Genomic DNA, 17,649 nt, shown 5'->3' on the forward strand with positions numbered 1-17,649 from the left:
CGGGAGTGGGATGTAAGAGAGGACGACGGAAAGGAGAGAGGGAGAAAGGACCCTCCTGGACCCGCCGTCCTATCGTCCCAAGCTTGTGGGCATCACCTCCAGTTGTAACAAAGAGGTGACCATGGCGCGCTTTCGATTCTAGACAGGCTGACACAGCGCGTGCTGCGTGTCTGTCTGTCGCCTCCTGCAAGTCCCCCTTCCTCCAGGAGTTAGGAGCCCCGGATCCCGGGAGTGCCCCCACTCCGTGCCAGGCACGCAGGTCCCTTGGAGACGCGGCCACAGGTTCGTGTGTGTGCGGTCAGGGCCGGTGGCGCATGCCGGCGCCGGGGAGAAGGGGGAGGCCTTCCCGCCGAGACCAGGCTCGACCCCCACTCGGCCTGGGGACCGCGGGAGGTGCGTGGGAGGGCAAAGGGACAGGTGGCCCCGCTGCGACCCCGAGCGCTGCGCGCGGACAAGCGGGGCCGGGGAGGCGGCGGCACCGCGATCTCACCCGGCCAAGGCGCGGGCCGACCTAGGTAAGCCGCCAGGGCTCCACGGTGTAGCTCCCGAAGCCGAGGCCCAGAGCCCCAGCCTCCGCCCGGCCTCGCGTCGCGGTCCCGGCCCTCCCCCCGGTTCGTCGCGCACCTGGTCCGGCGGCCTGGGAGCCCCGGGGCAGGATCCCCGGACTCGGTTCGCCTCCGCGCCCGCCGGCACCACGGAGGAGCCCGAGGAAACCCCGCGACCAGGCGGCCCCCCGCGCCCCGCATCTCCGGTCTGGAGCCTTTGGTGTGAGGCGAGCTGGGGCGCGGGCCTCCCGAGGGGTCCAAAGTAGCGCGAACCGCCGGGGTGGAGAGAGGAGACCTCACAGGCGAGAAGCTGGAATCCGGGTCCGGCGGCGGCGTCGCCCTGCTCGGCTTTTTCGCGTCACGGCGAGCTTATATAGGAGCTGGCGGCGGGGGACTGCCCTCCCCGCCCGCCTGGGCTCCCGCACGTGGCCGGCACAGCCTCGTCCCCGCGCAGGCGGGCATCAGGCGACGGCGGCGGGAGCAGCGCGCGCCTCTGCCACCTCGCCCTCCGCGCGCGCGCCCCGAGAGCCTAGCTCGGCTCGGGCGCCACCCTCCCTCCTCGGCGCGAGGAGCGTGAGAGCTTCGCCTTCCAAGTGCGGCGATGTTCCTCTGGGCTCGTTCCGTTGCCGGGAGAGGATGCTAACAGGAGCGCCGGGGCGTGAGAGCGTCGCCGAGGAAGAGGAGCGATTGATGGGCAGGGCCCGCACTTGGCGGAGGACCGCAGCCCGGGCGCCGCGCGAGCACAGACGGCGCGGCGCCTCCGCCGACCTCCGGAGCCTCCTGCCCCCGGGCACCTGGGTCGCCAAGCCGCTGCCCGCCGACGAGGGTCGGCGCGGCGCGTGAGCGCCCGGGAGTTCTCGGACTTCTCTCCAAATAGCACTTCTGCCCGGGACACCGTGTCTCCCGGACCGCCGGGAGCCCGCCGGCGCGCTGGCCACCGAGGGACTTGAACTGGAGTTTAGGTGGCTTCTCCCAGGGCGAGCGCAGGAGGAGACGTCCTGGGAAGACGAGAAAGGTGATGTGCTGGGGTAGAGAGCGAGCACTTTTCTTCCTGCCACTTGCTAGGGCCGAGCCGCTTCCCACGCAGACCTCCTGCCAGCCCTCTCCTGCGCAGCTCAGCCCTCCCACGCCGAGGGGGAAACCCCAAACCTCCCGTTTTCTTAAGTATGCAGCATGCTATTGACTTTTTCATAACTTACGATTAGTCTTTGGAAGGATCATATTTACTCCGTGGCTTTTTACTGGAGGTCGATAGACTTAATGATTTCCTCCTTGGAGTCATTGACTTCTGAGCCAATAGCTAATGCCTTCGTCATAGTTTTCTGGGGGGAAACTAACTTTGCGTTGCTTCTGCCGATGCCTAACTCCCCTTCAATCGTGCATCTTGGTGCTGAGCACGCAGCAAAAAGTTTTTAGCTTCTCCTCAGTTTCTGGTGCTTTGGATTCAAACGAGAGTCGGGCAGGGAACCATCTCCTGTAACTTTTCTTCTCTGTTACCATTTGCGATGAAGAGGAAACAGAAGAGATTTCTGCAGATGACTTTGTTATTCATGGTGGCTTTAATTTTCCTGCCCAATATCGGTCTCTGGTCTCTATACAAGGAGAAGCACCTGGTGAAATCCCCTGAGCCCGGGGAGCCGCAGGTAAGTGCTGCGCAGAGAAGAATCCCGGAGGGGCAGGAGTCTGGAGCCGGCCACCGAAGGCAGGTGTGCCGAGTTTCCATCAGCTCCCAGGTCTTTGCAGAGCTTTGATTACAAGCCTCTAGAGACTTTGGGGTTTAAGCAATTAGTCTTTTTAAGAGCGCGACCAATGACATGGGTGAAATGCAAAATAAAGTGAAAAAGCAGGATGAGAGGTCAAAAGGAAGAAACAGCTCCTCTCCATTGATCTAGAGGTTACATGAGAGGTAACTGCTTATTCGTGAAAGGAGATGTATATATAGTACAGGTTTAGTTTCAGAGATTTGTGTTTGCTTCTCCTGGAGTTTGTGTGTCTATATTAAAGTGAATTGGGCCGATTAAATCGTGAAACTTGTGAAGTGGTTCTCAAAAACCAAGTTACAGTTTTCTATATTTTTGCTTAGCAACACCTTTTTTTTTTTTTTTTGCCATGCAGAAAGGTAAAGTCTTGTGTCTCCTGCCCTGTTGCTAAGGTACTGTGTGGGGTCTTCAGGCAGTTACTAAGGAGGTCGTTCGGTTTCACAGTCTGGTAGTAACAGTTTGTTGCTAAAAGCTCTCCTTCATGTCCGAAACGCCATATAGTGGAGTTAAACGTGTATACACACACACACACACACACACACACACACCCCTACCACGTTTATGTTTTACTTAATATTCAGTCTACTAGTGGGTGCATGGGTCATACCTTAACATGGACCAAAAGAACTATCTTTCTTAACGATAAAGCAAAATATCCTCTCCAGAACACTGGTGAAATTCAATATAGTTAAATTCTTTACTTACGAATAAACTAGCTTCTGCCATTAAACTTTTAACAATAGAATGCGGCCTTTTTCATGATGTGGATATAACACTCCTTCAGTTAGTCCTGTGCATCACCTTGGAGTGGGAATAATCTTAATTTCATGGGTCATCACCCATGTACACTATGTACCTTCCACAAACAGAAGGTGCTTAAATTGCCCATTTGTGGATGACAGTATTTATTACTGACAATTAAAATATCTGCTCTTATACTTAACGAAGTGGAATTTCCTTTTACACAGTGGGTGGTTAGTTGTAAAGTATATGGAAGTAATCTGCTTTTTCATTATGACAAGTAAAGCGTTACCAGTCTCTTAAATGTTAAGGATTACTAGTTGTTTATGAATTTTGGTGGATTGGAATTTTGAGGGAAAATGTTGACATTTTCATTCCGTTGTTGATCACTGTCATCCTTTATAATAGGTGAATGACTTTGATTTGAAGTATATTCTGTTTTGTCATTCCAATAAAAAAAAGGTTGATACTTTCAATGTGAAACTTTTTTTCCTATATAGATCATTTATTTCTCCAACCCTTAAGAGAAGCTGAATGTTATTAATATTGGTAGTTAATTATTAAAATTAGCTACTTTTATTAAAATCTCCATTCCAATATTGATAAAATGATAACAAAATGATTTTTCCTTGCATTCGGTTAACAATAGCCATCTGAATCATTTGCTGGAATAGCCAACATAAAGCTCTAATTAATCTTATTAATGAAGTATTTACAACTTTCCCACCAGCTCCATTGATTTTGACCCTTAATGAGAATTCTATTTGTTCAATGGCATAAAAAAAATAAAGTGTGGCAAACCAACTCTCTTTGCTTGTTATTATCATCTCTATAACGGTTTTCTTATTCCTGTTTCTTTGGTGGTGCAAATGATGTTTAATATCAGGTAAAAAATTAGTGGATATGAAAGGCATGGAGCAGCAAGAGAAGGGACTGTTTCTCAAAGTTTCATACTGTGTGGAATAAATAACCAAGATTGAAGGGGATCCTGTGGCATTCCAGCTGGGCAGTTTTAAAACCAAGAATAAACAAAAGGCAGTTTGTGCCATGAAATGAATGCCAGTTGCATACTTCAGTATGTTTTAACCTAAAAAAGCTAGTGATTTCAAAACTGATGCTTTCTTACAGATACAAAATTAAGTTGAAATGTAGAAACTATCACTTACTGAAAGATAGAATTCATTGTAAAGCAATAAAAGATAAGCCTTCATTGGTTTTATTCTATTATTAAATCTAATTGTAAAGAAAATTAGGGTATATTGACATCATTATACAAGCATTGATAAGTAAGAGATAAGCCATATGTAAAAATTTATTTATATGCACATTATGTATGTATATATACATATATATACTTGACCAAATAAAAATTGACTTGTAATGATGAATTAAGCATGTTTAATATTGTGATATAATATTTGACTAAGGTATCCACATTTCAAAGTAAGTCAACTAAATACATAAGTTTTCAGTTAAAGTATATAACTTGACTTGTGCTATTTAAATTTAGTAATTTAGTAATTTCCTTTACAAAGGCATTTTAATGGTCAATCACTACCTATTCTTCAAGACCCATCTGTTACTTTAGTTATCACTTAGTTGTGAAATGCTCCAGGTAAGGATAATGAGCAGCTCATTGGCCCTGGTTAGCACTGAAGGGATTGAGACTAAGTCACATGCTGGAAGGAGAGTCTGGTTTTCCAGCCGTTCTGTGGAAAAGGGCAGTCCAGCAGTGGGAAACCTTCACATTTTAAACAGTTTCATTTATAGTGGCTTGCAGGAAAATAATTTCTAGAAATACAAAATCATGGAATGGATGATACTTTTAAAGTGAAGATGATCCTCCTCACTTGTATTTTATCAGAGCACATCACCAATAGTTATGCTGTCTACCACTCAGTATGAATGGCATTGGTATGTTCTGAGATAAAATAAAGGGAGGTAAATGAGAAAGCATTGATAGAAACTGTGCATTGTCAAGATGTTTAGTATTTTACATATATTTTCTCAAGTCTTCCATACTGTTACAAGTTAATCATTTGTATTTACAGTAATTTATGATTTAAAGTAATATTTATAATAATTCTTATAATATTTAAATATTTGCCCCATCTATGATGCAGAAAATATATGAAAAAAAGTCCCTAAATTGTTCATCTAAAAGGTTTACCACCCACTTAACTAATGAGGACCAAAAAAAGTAGTTATAATAATGGAAGACTTAAAAGGCTAATTTTATTGTTTGGGCTCTGCAAAATGGAATCAAGTTACAGAAATAAACATTAATCTTTTAAGAATTTTAAGATTTTATGAAAATTGTATAAAAATCAGGATTTTATAAAATATTTTATACTTCCTGCTTATGTTGTTAAATTATCAATGATAATTATGTTATTTTTAGTTGAGTTCTATTTGTTGCTTTTTAATTTTTATTAAGATGACTTATACATGGTTTAGAAATATATACATTTACTTTAAAATAATTTATTGGTAATGAATTTTATATTCAGCTGAAGTGATTACTCTATGGTTATTGTACAGTAATTCTTAATTTCTTTCTTTTTGATTTTGTATTGCTACTCTTCTCTGGTTTCAGTTGCATTTGAATTAAGGTTATATATTTAGATCTTAATTAAGCCGTTCCTTAGGATGTTATTAGAGCAAAGCAATATTTTAGAGCAAAACTACTGCATCTAGCATTATTATACCTTTCTTTTTAATTATTTATGCAAGTATAGATAAAAAGGGCCCCCAAATACTTTCTTTCCTTAAATACAATAGATTAATATTTTAAAAGCAGCTATAAAGTAGTTCAACAACTAAGTTGAGATGCAACTCAATACTCAGTACAAGTGAAAAATAATTCAAGAATATTCAGAATATGAAGGTTTTGCAATTTTTGAAATATGATTAAAACAAAGATCAAAATCTCAGAACTTTAAATCACATATTTTCAGAATTGTTCAGAATGATATTAGAAGCATACGTTTGACCTGGATTTTTTCCCATGAAGTACACCAAAAACAACACTGAACACTTCAGTTCAGTTCAGTTCAGTTGCTCAGTCATGTCTGACTCTTTGAGACCCCATGAATCGCAGCACACCAGGCCTCCCTGTCCATCATCAACTCCCGGAGTTCACTCAGACTCACATCCATCGAGTCAGTGATGCCATCCAGCCATCTCTTCCTCTGTCGTCCCCTTCTCCTCCTGCCCCCAATCCCTCCCAGCATCAGAGTTTTTTCTAATGAGTCAACTCTTCACGTGAGGTGGTCAAAGTACTGGAGTTTCAGCTGTAGCATCATTCGTTTCAAAGAAATCCCAGGACTGATCTCCTTCAGAATGGACTGGTTGGATCTCCTTGCAGTCCAAGGGACTCTCAAGAGTCTTCTCCAACACCACAGTTCAAAAGCATCAATTCTTCGGCACTCAGCTTTCTTCCAGAGAAGGCAATGGCAACCCACTCCCAGTACTCTTGCCTGGAAAATCCCATGGACAGAGGAGCCTGGTAGGCTGCAGTCCATGGGGTCACTAGGAGTCAGACACAATTGAGCGACTTCATTTTCACTTTTCACTTTCATGCATTGGAGAAGGAAATGGCAACCCACTCCAGTGTTCTTGCCTGGAGAATCCCAGGGATGGGTGAGCCTAGTGGGCTACCGTCTGGGGTCGCACAGAGTCGGACATGACTGAAGCAACTTAGCAGCAGCAGCAGCTTTCTTCACAGTCCAACTCTCACATCCATACATGACCATTGGAAAAACCATAGCCTTGACTAGATGGACCTTTGTTGGCAAAGTAATGTCTCTGCTCTTCGATATGCTATCTAAGTCACTTAATTTATAGAACCTTCCTCTTTCTTAGTACTTCAGAATTTCTGTGTGTAAAACAGGGCTAATCAAACTTTTGCTATAACAAGGTACATAAAGTCCTAAGATCACATCTTGGCTGTTGAAACTATTGTGAGGTAACATTTTGGTTTTAATCAAATCCACAAGTAAATTGTACTCCACAGATGTGAGGCTTTATATATATATATGTGTGTGTGTGTGTGTGTGTGTGTGTGTGTGTGTGTCTTTCCTGAAATTTCTCAGCATCTTTGTCCAACTTTACTAATATTAATCAGCACCACACTTGTTGGGATGGGGGGATTCATCTTATTGGCAAGAACTTTTTTCTGTGGTGTTTTAAACTTATCTTGTGATTTGAAGATATTAGATATCTGGAACTGAGTGTATGCAGACGTACTCATGCTTCTGTCTGTCACCCTGACCATAAAGCTTGAAGAATGTCTATGTTTCTTCTCCAGCAAACATCTTAGATATTGGAAAAACTAAAAAGAAAAGAAACGTAAAGAAATAAGAAAGTAAAGTTTTCACTCCTCCTGCCCTCAGTATATGATCAACACACTAGGTGTGAAGTGATGCATTAATTTGAGCCATAATGTTCTCAATTAGCTAAGAAGTAGATTTTAAATCAGCATGCAGAAGGACCTTTTCTTGAATTTATGGAAATATCCATCCTGACTTGCTCCAGTATTGCACCTCGCAGAGTCCTGTAACAAGTGCTTTAATTATTGACTGTGATCTGGAGATGATTAGTTCTCCAACTTGCCCCCTAGGCAACAATGTTGAACAGAATCTCCTGTTCACAATCTGGTTAAAAGAAAAAAGAGAGAGAGATAATTTTTTTTTTCTTCTTCTTCTTCTCTCTCTATGTGTGTTTATTTTTGAACAAGCTGTGCTGAATCAATTAGCCTCCTATACATTTTATTCTTTCTATATAAGAAACCAAATCAAGGGTGAAATACAGAGGGAGAAGGGTGAGAAAGTTTGATGGTTTAGTGTTTTCGAGAAGATAATTGAAATTTGTGTGTGGAAGTTTTGTCAGGAGTTGCCATGACAACTTGTAGAGAAGTTTGTAACAACATCTCCCTTGGAACACTTTATACAAATGATAGCCAGCGCAGGGACCTCCAGGATGACCTGAAGGAGGGAGATCAGACTTAACAATAGGGGAAGATGGTGTGAATGTCCTGTCACCCCAGGTCAGGATGTATTTGGTCCAGCCTCTCCTTCACATTTGCTTGGCATGCTTGGAAGGATGAGGCAGGACTTTTGGCTCTTAAAAGTATCAGGCGTGAGCATGTTATTCTTCTCTTTCTTTCATGTTTACATATGTGTTTACTAAAGTGCTATTACAGAGTCAACATTGCAGATGTGCAAAAAAATAGAAGGTTCTGGAGACCATCAGAAAAGTGAAGCCAGACTCTCATAAATTAAGTACTTGCTCTCTTAGGACGTCAGTCTGTGACCCCACAGAGCTAGTTGATCCTAAATTAACTCAAAATATAGTGGGGATGCTTGAATTGTGGTCATTGTTGTTTAATCGCTAAATCGTGTCTGATTCTTTGTGACCCCATGGACTGCAGCCTTCCAGGTTCCGCTGTCCGTGAAATTCTACACGCAAGAATACTGGAGTAGGCTGCCATTCCCTTTTCCAGGGGATCTTTGCCATCCTGGGATTGAACTCGCGTCTCCTGCATTGTCAGGCTGCTTCTTTACCATTGAGCCACCCAGGAAGCTGGAAGTTCGAATAGGTGGCCAAAAAGAACAAATGAAAAACATTCATGCTGCTGAGAGTATGTATGTATCCAAGCACAAAAATATCTATACTGGGTTTATTTAAAGTTGAAAGGAAGGGACGGGTCCCCAGAAGTGTCAAGCCGCAATGACCCTCAGCATCCCCTAATATGCTGATGTCTGTTACTACCAAACTCTAACATGGTGGCTGGAAAGAGGGTGAACAGAGAAGGGTATTTTTAGGGTTTAAGGTAAATCCCATCAGTTTTCCTCTACTTTTCTACTTCCAGTCTAGTGGGGAAAAAATGTGGACTGAATTGGCAGTATTCTCCAATTAAATGTATTCATTTCACATACTTATTTAGCAACACGCATACACACGTACATGAATTCACACACATGGTCTCACTTGTGAAGAAAAAATAAATCCACCCAACTGTTTCATTTTCTACAGTTTTTTACTTTTATAACTTCTTGCTTTTTCCACTGCTTTGAATCTAAAAAAAAAAAAAAATCATCAGCTGAGTTTATTTAAATGTTATTAATTTAATTCTAGGAAAGTATGGAGAGAAGGACAAGTGCATTTGTCTCTAGAAGTACTTACATCATCTTTGGCAAGTATGAAAATCACCATAAATATTTAGCCTGTGAGAGTTGCCCAGGTGGCTCAGTAGTAAGAATCCGCCTTTGAATGCGAGAGAGATAGGAGACATAGGTTTGAGTCCTGGGTTTGGAAGATCCCCTGGAGAAGGGGGCATGACAACCCACTCTAGTATTCTTTCCTGGAGAATCCAATGGATAGAGGACCTGGTGGGCTACAATCCATGGGATTGCTAAATGTTGAACATGACTGAGCACACTCGCCATGCAAAGCAATGTGAAAGTCGCACAGATCATAAATAGTGCAATTTATCATTATCCATTGATGTTAGCAAGGAAGTTGTGCCTGTCAGAGGCCATGGTGGTGGCTATCATCTCTATGTTGTAGGGAATGGTGTGTCTCAGTGATGGTAGAGAAGATCCATTTCAAATTCAGTTCAAGTTCTGAAATCCTCATGGAATGTTACTTCATTCCATTGAAGTCTAGAAAGCCAGAGTCAAGAGATTTTATTATTGATCATTTTGATCTTTTTTAATACAATAAAATGAACAAATTGTCAGGGCTACCACCGAAGTTTGAGTGAATTTCTTTTTCTTTTTCCTTAACTGTGCTAGATCTTCCCAGTAAGAGAATCCATTTGAACTTAATTTGTGGAGAAATATCAGAATTTCCATATTGTCTTGTTACCTTTTGGTAACAAGTGCTCGTTAACAGCACGTAGCACTTTAGGACATTTAACCAGTCATGGGTCTTCCTCTGTCAGTTTTCTCTAAATCAGGTGCAGACGATGTCTTTCTTGTGTTGTTATTTTTGGTGAGGATTAAATGCTCAGTATCTTGAACAGCATGTAATAAGGGTTAATGAATATAGATTTTTTTAATACATAGTATGAGCATTTGTAAGCAATCATTGCCTTTAATAAGATAAATAGTGTTTGCTTGATAAATATTTACAGATGATTTCTCTTTGCAAGGCAATGTCAAGACAGCACAACAGAGCAATGACTATGGTACAGGACTTGCCATGGATTGTTAAATCTGGCAGGGAGATCTTTTGAAGAAACACATAAACAGGATCTAGAAAATAATAGAAAAAATTTTCCCATAATTTTTGGTCCAGTATTTAAGGAAAAATTGTTAATTTTATTTTACATGCAATTGTTTATTGCAAAACAAACAAACAACTAATTTTTTGGTATATTGCATCAAACATTATTCTAAAATTGAAGTTTTTAATAAAAGAGGGAAAAAAACAGAGAGCAATGTTTGTTTATAGTGACCACTATCATTTGCTATCAGAGAAGACAATGGCACCCCACTCCAGTACTCTTGCCTGGAAAATCCCATAGACAGAGGAGCCTGGTAGGCTGCAGTCCATGGGGTTGCTAAGAGTCAGACACAACTGAGTGACTTCACTTTCACTTTTCATTTTCATGCATTGGGGAAGGAGATGGCAACCCACTCCAGTGTTCTTGCCTGGAGAATCCCAGGGATGGGGGAGCCTGGTGGGCTGTCGTCTATGGGGTTGCACAGAGTGGGACACGACTAAAGCGACTTACCAGTAGCAGCAGCATCATTTACTATAACAAAGTCCATGCCTGGCTTGCCTTGTGCGTCAGATGGTAAGGAATCTGCCTGCAATGCAGGAGATCCAGGTTCAATCTCTGGGTTGGGAAGATTCCCTGGAGAAGGAAATGGCAACCCACTCCAGTATTCTTGCCTGGAGAATCCCCATGGACAGAGGAGCCTGGTGGGCTACAGTCCATAGGTTCACAAAGTGTCAGACACGACTGAGCGACTAACACTTTCACTTTCACATATAAGCATTTTTTTCTACATTAATTACAAGTCAGAGTCTGAGAACTGCTTTTGTTGTTTAAGTCTTGGTCTTGAGAGGTAATAGTTATTCTGAAGACCAAAAGTTAAGAAGCAGAGTGGAAACGATTCTTAACTATTTCAGTTAACTACAGAACTACTTTATAGAGTTACTGTTTCCTTCAGTAGAGTTAGAGGGATATAGAAAAAAGCATATTGCATTGTGCCCATTCTTAATTTTCTCAGTAGTGAATTGGAGAGATACAATATCTAGTCATGAAACAAGCAAGCAGTGCATAGTAGCATTTTCTGTGTGTGTGTGTCTGTGTGTGTGTGTGTGTACTGTGCTTTCAAAACAGAAAAGGAACAGAATGATCTGAACTCTTGGGACAGTCCTTAATTGCTCCAGGGGGTGAATATTGAGCCTCGTCATGTTATGAAAATTAGACAGGGGGGTTGGGGTTAAGCTGAGGAATAATCAAATACTTCAGGTTTATATGCTGTTTTCACCACTTTCCAAAATATATCCTCTTGGGCAAGACATTTTACATCTTTGAACCATAGTTCTTCATATGTTGGCTCAGGTAGAAACTCTTAAAGGGGTAGCAGGGGGATCAAATTGGATTAATATATGCAGACTGGTACAAAGTAAACACTCCATTTTGGGAAACTTAGCAAATAATATTGCTGCCTTTTTCTCAGTTTTTACAATATTTACTGAAGGTAGTAAATAAACATACTGTTTTGTACATCTAATAAACATGTATTAAGAAGAGGTGACAAGAATACACAGAAGAACTGTGCACAAAAGATCTTCATGACCCAGGTAATCACAATAGTGTGATCACTCACCTAGAGCCAGACATCCTGGAATGTGAAGTCAAGTGGGCCTTAGAAAGCATCACTACGAACAAAGCTAGTGGAGGTGATGGAATTCTAGTTAAGCTGTTTCAAATCCTGAAAGATGATGCTGTGAAAGTGCTGCACTCCATATGCCAGCAAATTTGGAAAACTCAGCAGTTGTCACAGGACGGGAAAAGGTCAGTTTTCATTCCAATTCCAAAGAAAGGCAATGCCAAAGAATGCTCAAACTACCACACAATTGCACTCATCTCACACGCTAGTAAAGTAATGCTCAAAATTCTCCAAGCCAGGCTTCAACAATATGTGAACCGTGAACTTACAGATGTTCAAGCTGGTTTTAGAAAAGCCAGAGGAATCAGAGATCAAATTTCCAATATCCACTGGATCATGGAAAAAACAAGAGAGTTCCAGCAAAACATCTATTTCTGCTTTATTGACTATGCCAAAGCCTTTGACTGTGTGGACCACAATAAACTGTGGAAAATTCTGAAAGAGATGGAATACCAGACCACCTGACCTGCCTCCTGAGAAACCTATATGTGGGTCAGGAAGCAACAGTTAGAACTGGATATGGAACAACAGACTGGTTCGGAATAGGAAAAGGAGTACGTCAAGGCTGTATATTGTCACCCTGCTTATTTAACTTCTATGCAGAGTACATCATGAAAACGCTGGGCTGGAGGAAGCACAACCTGGAATCAAGATTGCTGGGAGAAATATCAATAACCTCAGATATGCAGATGACATCACCCTTATGGCAGAAAGTGAAGGGGAGCTAAAAAGCGTCTTGATGAAAGTGAAAGAGGAGAGTGAAAACGTTGACTTAAAACCCAACATCCAGAAAACTAAGATCATGGCATCTGGTCCCATCACTTCATGGGAAGTAGATGGGGAAACAGTGGAAGCGTGTCAGACTTTATTTTTTTGGGCTCCAAAATCACTGCAGATGGTGATTGCAGCCATGAAATTAAAAGATGCTTACTCCTTGGAAGGAAAGTTACGACCAACCTAGACAGCATATTCAAAAGCAGAGACATTACTTTGCCAACAAAGGTCCATCTAGTCAAGGCTATGGTTTTTCCAGTGGTCATGTATGGATGTGAGAGTTGGACTGTGAATAAAGCTGAATGCCGAAGAATTGATGCTTTTGAACTGTGGTATTGGAGAAGACCCTTGAGAGTCCCTTGGACTGCAAGGAGATCCAACCAGTCCATCCTAAAGGAGATCAGCCCTGGGATTTCTTTGGAAGGAATGATGCTAAAGCTAAAACTCCAATACTTTGGCCACCTCATGCAAAGAGTTATCTCATTGGAAAAGACTCTGATGCTGGGAGGGATTGGGGGCAGGAGGAGAAGGGGACAACAGAGGATGAGATGGCTGGATGGCATCACTGACTTGATGGACATGAGTTTGAGTGAACTCCGGGAGTTGGTGATGGACAGGGAGGGCTGGCATGCTGCAGTTCATGGGTCACAAAGAGTCGGACACGACTGAACTGAACTGAACTGAATAAACACGTGAGTGAAAGCGAAATGCTAGACACTCAATCGTGTACAACTCTTTTGTGACACCATGGACTGTAGTTTGCCAGGCTCCTCTGTCCATGGAATTCTCCAGGCAAGAATACTGGAATGGGTTGTCATTCCTTTCTCTAGAGGATCTTCCTGACCCAGATATCGAATCCAGGTCTTCCACATGGCTTTACCATCTGGGCTACCAATAAAGATATAATAAAACATTTAAAGTATATCACTACTGATTTCAGTTCAGTTCAGTTCAGTCACTCGTCATGTCCGACTCTTTGCAACCCCATGGACAACAGCATGCCAGGCCTCCCTGTCCATCACCAACTCCCAGAGCTTGCTCAAACTCATGTCCATTGAATCTGTCATGTGATCCAACCATCTCATTCTCTGTCATCCCCTTCTCCTCCTGCCTCCAGTCTTTCCCAGCATCCAGGTCTTTTCCAAGGAGTCAGTTCTTCACATCAGGTGGCCAAATTATTGGAGTTTCAGCTTTAGCATCCGTCCTTCCAATGAACATTCAGGACTGATTTCCTTTAGTCTCCTTGCAATCCCAGGGACTCTCAAGAGTCTTCAACAACACCACAGTTCAGAAACATCAATTCTTCAGTTCTTAGCTTTCTTTGGGGTCCAACTCTCACATACATACATGACTACTGGAAAAACCATGGGTTTGACTAGACAGATATTTGTTGGCAAAGTAATTTCTCTGCTTTTTAATATGCTGTCTAGTTTGGTCACAACTTTTCTTCCAAAGAGCAAGCATTTTACCTTTTTACCTGCATTTTACTGATTTCCCTACCTATTATTGATAAAATAGATGTTTATCAGAGACCCTGAGGCAAATAAATGATGAAGAGATAAACCTGTTTTTAGTAAGCTTATGATCTATTAGCTAAGAAAAGGCGTGTATAATGCCTATCATGTAGGGATAGATTAAATTCTTTTTTAAAATATAGTTACTCTAGTTATTTTGAGCCTAGTTGAAGGAAACATATTTTAGGGAAAATATGTTCTTGTTTGATATGTATGTTTGGCCCTAAGTGTTTTCTGTACTGGTTTCACCCTCCAGTGTTTCACTGAGACAGGTACTTCTGTAGAACCAACTTTACAGTTAAGTAAGGTGCAAAGACAAAATTTGAGACTGTGCCCTCCGGGTCCATAAAAAGAGACAATGATGGGCTGTGTTAACAGCCACATAGTTTAAGGCAAGTGAAGACTTTGAAAAGGTCATTGGGCTTGGTAGTTATTTGTACTCTTCAGGCCGGAGTAACACAGAGTTGTAGAGGAGCAAACAAAATCGTAAGGGTATGGGGAGGGAGGAGGGAGGCGGGTTCAGGATGGGGAACACAGGTATACCTGTGGCGGATTCATTTCGATATTTGGCAAAACTAATACAATATTGTAAAGTTTAAAAATAAAATAAAATTTAAAAAAATGCATAAATGCATGAAATATTATGCAGAAAAAAAAAGATTAAATGGAAAGACGAACAGGTGAGAGTTATTGGTGGGACTGGCATTGACATGAAGGGTTGAATGTGAAGTCTTGGTTGGCAGGAGACGGTGGAAGTTAAAAGAAGGCTGGTGCAGGGAGAGTGAGGAACTGGTCCCCAGGGAGGATGAAGGTGACAGCAATGATCAAAAGGAGGAGAGACACAGAAAAGATTGAGCTTAATGGTAAATTTAGAGACTGTGCTTTTAATAGCTTTGAACCTCTTGGCAGAAGGTCTAAGAATTTTCCTATGCAGTTTTCTTACTAATTTGGAGAGGTAATTAAACATTTGTGAAATATTCTGTAAAATGGGAAGTTATATGTTTATAACATGGGCTTCCCAGGTGACACTAATGGTAAAGAATCTGCCTACCAATACAGGAGACACAGGAGACCTGGGTGTGATCCCTGGGTCAGGAAGATCTCCTAGAGAAGGAAATGGCAACCCACTGCAGTGTTCTTGCCTAGAGAATCCCATGGACAGAGGAGCCACAGGAGAAAACTAGGTTTCAACAGGGACATTAGTTTTCCCAGCATATTCATCAGCACCAGTGCTCTTGTGATGACCTTGTTCCCATGTTTTCCATGCCTTTCTCTTCATGTGGTGTTGATTTCTCAGTGTGTAACTCGGCCCTCAAGGAATAGAAAATATTTTATAAACTGTATCATTAAGTCAGTCTAAGCTCCCAAAAAAGGATTATCTAAAAGGGTCTCTGGGGGTAAATGTTTTATTATTTTACGTAATTGGAATTTAAGGTGGCTCAAATGGTAAAGAATTTGCCTGCAATGCAGGAAACACGGGTTCGATCCCTGGATCAGGAAGATCCCCTGAAAAAGGAAATGGCAACTCACTCCAGTATTCTTGCCTAGAAAATGCCATGGACAGAGGGGCCTGGCAGGCTACAGTCCATGGGGTCACCAAGAGTCTGATGTGACTGAGTATGCATGCAAGCACGTTCTGGTTGCTTCTGATAGTAATGTTGAATCAGAAACACCATGAGTGAGGCTGCTGCAGACAAGAACAGAGGAGTCACTTGAGGAGTAAAATGCCTCCTCAGTCCATCTTCCAGCTTCAAGAAAGGAGCTTCCTGGAAACAAAGGAATTGACAATGGTGTAAAACCAGGAGGTGTGGGGGAATGAAAATGCTCCAAGTCCCCAGCTGAGTGAATTCTATCATTTTTTAGACAGATTAACAGTGTGTGTGTATAGACTCAGTTGTCTCCAACTCATTGTGACTGCATGGACTATAGCCCACCAGGCTCCTCTGTCCAAGGAATTCTCCAGTCAACAATGCTGGAGTGGGTTGCCGTTTCCTTCTCCAGGGAATCTTCCCGATCCAGGGATCCAACCCAATCTCCTGCATTGGCAGGTGGATTCTTCACCACTGAGCCACCCGGGAAGCCCTCTGTGTAAGATTAATAACTGTGTATTGGAACTGTGTCCCCTCTTCAGTTCCTTAGAAACTTACAAATTTTCTTCCATGAGCTGAAGGAAATTGCAGGGTCTGCAAAATGCTCAGCGCTTCTAGCTGAAGATCTTGAGTTCTAATATGTGAAATATGGAGGAAAAGATAAACACCAGGGGCAGCAAGTGCTCTTATTCAAGAAATGGTAGAAATACAGGCTATTATCTCCCCTTACTCACCCCCCCCCCCCCACCTTTTTCCTGCTCAGAGCCTCCTGTCTTCCTCTTTTCCTTGTGAAAATTTCCTTAAAAAATGCATGTAGGCATTGGCTCCATCAATTATTCATTCTGTGAATGAATGGAAGCCTTGAAACACTTAAAAGAACTTGAGTCTTTTCCATCTTAAAAAGAGGTTCTCTTGAGCCTACGTGCATTTCCAGTTTTTGAAAGGTGTGAGATGTGAGAAGTACTCTTTTAGCTCAAGGCTTCTGCTGTTTGATCTTTCTTTGTTGCTGTTGTTTTGTTTGCAATTCTGAGGGCTGCCGCCTCCTTCCAAACTATATAATCAGAAAGTAAATATTGCTTAGCTGTATCTCCCCAAGGGAATGATCTTTTGTAAGACAAGTACAGACTGGCACAATGAAGCCAAAACTACCAGAAAAGAACTGCTCTCTGCCACCCTGTTTAGCTCTCTTCCCTGTGTTCCAGAATTGCCTTTTCCAACCTTTTCTTCCCTCTCAACCTCCCCCCGCCCCCCACGCAAGCTCCACTTTTCTTAGGCCAAGCAGACAACCTGGCCTCATTCTTCACTGAAAGCATGCAATGTTCATATTGAGAGAACCAAGATTTCATGCCATAAAATCAGATAAAGTACCTGCATTATTTGCCAGTTCCCTTCATGTCTCCTGTCACCGAGCAACGATATCCCAACTTTAAGATAAATGTGAAAATTCTATCCAGATTGTGGCTCACAACTTTTATTTCTTCTGGAAATGTCATATATTATGTTTTTTTTCCCTTCTCATTCATTTGCTTTTAGCCTTTTCTTCTTTGATCCATCCTTCATATCAGTACTGCTTTATCTAAAGTAAAGCAAAGGACATATCCCTGGATCAATAATATCCATCACAAAATCTTCTTGACTTTGCTTGTGAATTTCTAGAAATACATGTGTGTGTGCTAAGATGCTTCAGCCATGTCTGGCTCTTTGTGACTCTAGGGACCATAGCCCGCCAAGCTCCCCTGTCCATGGGATTCTCCAGGCAAGAATCCTGGAGTGGATTGCCCTGCCTCCTCCAGGGTATCTTCCTGACCAAGGAA

At 42.4% G+C, this 17,649-nt stretch overlaps 1 protein-coding gene across 1 annotated transcript in view; it reads left to right on the forward strand.

Moving 5' to 3' along the window:
* The first annotated feature begins 1,417 nt into the window (after positions 1-1,417).
* GALNTL6 (polypeptide N-acetylgalactosaminyltransferase like 6) overlaps positions 1,418-17,649 on the forward strand; it is a 1,502,749-nt gene continuing 1,486,517 nt past the window's right edge. Inside the window, exon 1 of the mRNA XM_019965771.2 lies at positions 1,418-2,188. Coding sequence (XP_019821330.1) covers positions 2,051-2,188 — 138 coding nt within the window. The 5' untranslated portion in view covers positions 1,418-2,050. The remainder of the gene's footprint in view (positions 2,189-17,649) is intronic.

The sequence above is a fragment of the Bos indicus genome, chromosome 8 (assembly GCF_029378745.1).
Source record: "Bos indicus isolate NIAB-ARS_2022 breed Sahiwal x Tharparkar chromosome 8, NIAB-ARS_B.indTharparkar_mat_pri_1.0, whole genome shotgun sequence".
In the NCBI taxonomy this organism is placed as follows: Eukaryota; Metazoa; Chordata; class Mammalia; order Artiodactyla; family Bovidae; genus Bos; species Bos indicus.